This window comes from Apus apus, chromosome 24 (assembly GCF_020740795.1).
Source record: "Apus apus isolate bApuApu2 chromosome 24, bApuApu2.pri.cur, whole genome shotgun sequence".
NCBI classification, from domain to species: domain Eukaryota; kingdom Metazoa; phylum Chordata; class Aves; order Apodiformes; family Apodidae; genus Apus; species Apus apus.
In genome coordinates, this window is record NC_067305.1 from 6,473,741 (window position 1) to 6,476,657 (window position 2,917).

The 2,917-nt window shown below is 60.2% G+C and overlaps 1 protein-coding gene across 1 annotated transcript; it reads right to left on the minus strand.

The window, feature by feature from the left end:
• Positions 1–785: 785 nt before the first annotated feature.
• Positions 786–2,137, minus strand: LOC127394184 (putative uncharacterized protein DDB_G0271982; the record flags this gene model as incomplete). The annotated part of the gene is made up of 2 exons (XM_051639997.1): positions 2,006–2,137; positions 786–875 (listed from the first exon to the last, which is right to left on the minus strand). Coding segments are annotated over exons 1-2 (222 nt in total), but the record flags the coding sequence as incomplete, so codon positions are not given.
• Positions 2,138–2,917: the final 780 nt, after the last annotated feature.

The following is a 2,917-nucleotide window of genomic DNA, read 5'->3' on the forward strand; positions in this document are numbered from 1 at the left end:
CTCTCTCTCTGCCCCCCCTTCTATCTCTGCCCCCTCTCTCTGCTCCTTTTTCTCTTAACCTCTCTCTCGCTGCCTCCCCCTCTGCCCCCCTGTTCTCTGCCCCTCCCTCTCCGCACCCCCCCCTGCCATCCCCCATTTCTACCACACCCCCTCTCTTCCCCCCTTTCTCTCTGCCCCCCCTCTGCTCCTCACTCTGTCTGTGCCCCCCCTTTCTATCACCCCCATCTCTGCCACACCTCCTCTCTCTGCACCCCCCGTCTCTGCCACCCCTGCCCTCTTCCCCCCTTCTCTCTGCCCCTCACTCTCTTTTCTCTGTCGCCCCATCTCTCTGCCTCCCCCATCTCTGTCTCTCTGCTCCCCCTCTCACTCTCTGCCCCGTCTGCCATCTCCCCGCATCTGCCCCTCTCTGCCCCCCCTCCTGTCTCTATCTGTCCCCCCTCTTGCTCACTTTGACCCTCTCCTTCTCTTTTTCCTATCTCTGCCCCCTCTCTCTGCTCCTTTTTCTCTCTCTTAACCGCTCTTGCTGTCCCCTCCTCTGCCCCCCCTCCCCCACCTTCTCTCTCTGTCCCGCCTCTTGCTCTCTCTGCCCCTCTCCTTCTCTGCTCCTTTCTCTTGCTGCCCTCTCTCTCGCTGCCCCTCCCTCTTTCTGCCCCCCAACTCTGCCCCCTGTCTCTCTCTGCCACCCCCCCCCCCCTGCACCCCCCTGCCACTCCCCACTTCTCTTCCTCCCCTTCTCTCTGCCCCCCCCTTTGCCCATCACTCTCTCTCTCTGCTTCCTCTCCCCGCTGCCCTCCTCTCTCTCTCTGCCCCATCTTTCTCTTTCTGCCCCCTCTATCTCTGCTCCTGTTTTTCTTTCTTAACCTTTCTCTCTCTCTCTGCCCACCCTCTGTTCTGTCCCCCCATCTCTCCGCCTCCTCTTCTCTCTACCCTTCCTCTTCCTGCCCTCCTCTCTTGCTGCCCTCTCTCTCATCCCCCCAGTCTCACCCCCCTCTGCCATCCCCCTCTCAGTATTCCTCTCTCCCTCTCTCTGCCCCCCCCATTCACTGCCCCTCCCTCTCTCTGCCACCCCCATCTCTACCACACCCCCCCCTCTCTTCCCTCCTTTCTCTCTGCCCTCCCCCTCTGCCACCCCGCCGTCTCTGCCACACTTCCTCTCTCTGCCACCCCTCCTCTTCCTCCGCTTCTCTCTGCCCCCCTCTGTGCCCCTCACTCTTTCTCTGCCCCCCCTTTCTCTCTCTGCCCCCACCCTCTCCCTGCCCCCACCCATTTCTCTCTGTCCCCCCATCTCTCTGCCATCCCCCCTGTTTCTGCCCCCCCATCTCTGTCCCTCCCTGCTCACTTTGCCCCTCTCCTTCTCTCTGCTCCTTTCTGTCCACCTCTCTCTCTGCCCCTCTCCTTCTCTCTGCTTCTTTCTCTCTTGCTGACCTCTCTTGCTGCCCTTCTCTCTCTCTCTCCCTCTCTCTGCCCCCCCATTCACTCCCTCTCTCTCTCTGCCACAAGCCCTCTCTCTACACCCCCCCACTTCTCTTCCCCCCTTCTCTCTGTCCCCCCTTTCTCTCTGCCCCCCCTCACGTCTATCCCTCTCTCTCTCTGACCCCCTCTCTCTGCTCCTTTTTCTCTCTTAACCTTTCTCTCTCTCACTGCCCCCTCATCCTCTCTCTCTGCCCCTCCCTCTCTCTCTGCCCCCTCCACCAGCGCCCCATCTTTTCCACATCCCCCTCTGTCTTCCCCTCTTTCTCTCTGCCCCGTCTCTGCCACACCTCCTCTCTGCACCCCCCCCTCTCTGCCACCCCCCCTTTCCCCCTTCTCTCTGCCCCCCTCTTTTGCCCCTCACTCTTTCTCTCTGCCCCCTCTCTCTCTGCTCCTGTTTTTCTTTCTTAACCTTTCTCTCTCTCTCTGCCCACCCTCTGCCCCCTCTTTCTCTCTCTGCCCCCACCATTTCTCTGCCTCCCCCCCTCTCACTCTCTGCCCCCCCGCTCCTCTCTCTGTCCCCCCTCTCGCTCACTTTGCCCATCTCTTTCTCTCTGCTCCTTTCTCTCTGCTCCTTTCTCTCTCTCTCTCTCTGCTCCTCACTCTCTCTGTCTCTGTCCCCCCATCTCTCAGCTCCCGCTCTCATTTTCTGCCCCCCTTCTGCCATCCCCCCACTCTATCTGCCCCTCTCTCTCTGTCCCCCTTTCCCTTCTCTCTCTATCCCCCCTCTCACTCACTTTGCCCCTCTTCTTCTCTCTGCTCCTTTCTCTCTCTCTCTGTCCATCTCTTTCTCTCTCTGCACCCCCCCTTTCTGCCACCCCCCTTTCCCCCCTTCTGTCTGCCCCCCTCTTTTGCCCCTCACTCTCTTTCTCTCTGCCCTCTCTCTCTGCTCCCCCCTTTTCTCTGCCTCCCCCCTCTCTCTCTCTGCTCCCCCTCTCACTCTCTCTGCTCCCCCCTCTGCTCCTCTCTCTCTCTGCCCCCCCTTCCCTTCTCTCTCTGTCCCCCCTCTCTCACTCACTTTGCCCCCTCTTCTTCTCTCTGCTCCTTTCTCTCTCTCTCTGTTAATCTCTTTCTGTCTCTACCCCCCCCCGTCTGCCCCTTTCTCTCTCTCTCTGCCCCTTTCCTTCTCTCTGCTTCTTTCTGTCTTTCGCTGCCCTTTCTTGCTGCCCTCCTCTCTCTCTCCCCCCTCTCTTTGCCACACCCCCTCTCTCTATACCCCCCTGCCACCCCCACCTCTCTTCCTGCCATTCTCTCTGTCCCCCCTTTCTCTCTGACCCCTCTCTGCCCCCCCTCTATCTCTGCCCCCTCTCTCTCTGCTCCTGTTTTTCTCTCTTAACCTTTCTGTCTCGCTGCCCGCTCTCTCTCTGCCCTCTTCTATTCTCTGCCTCTCCCTCTCTCTGCCCCCCCCCTTTCTGCCCCCATTTCTCTGTCCCCCATCTCTCCGCTT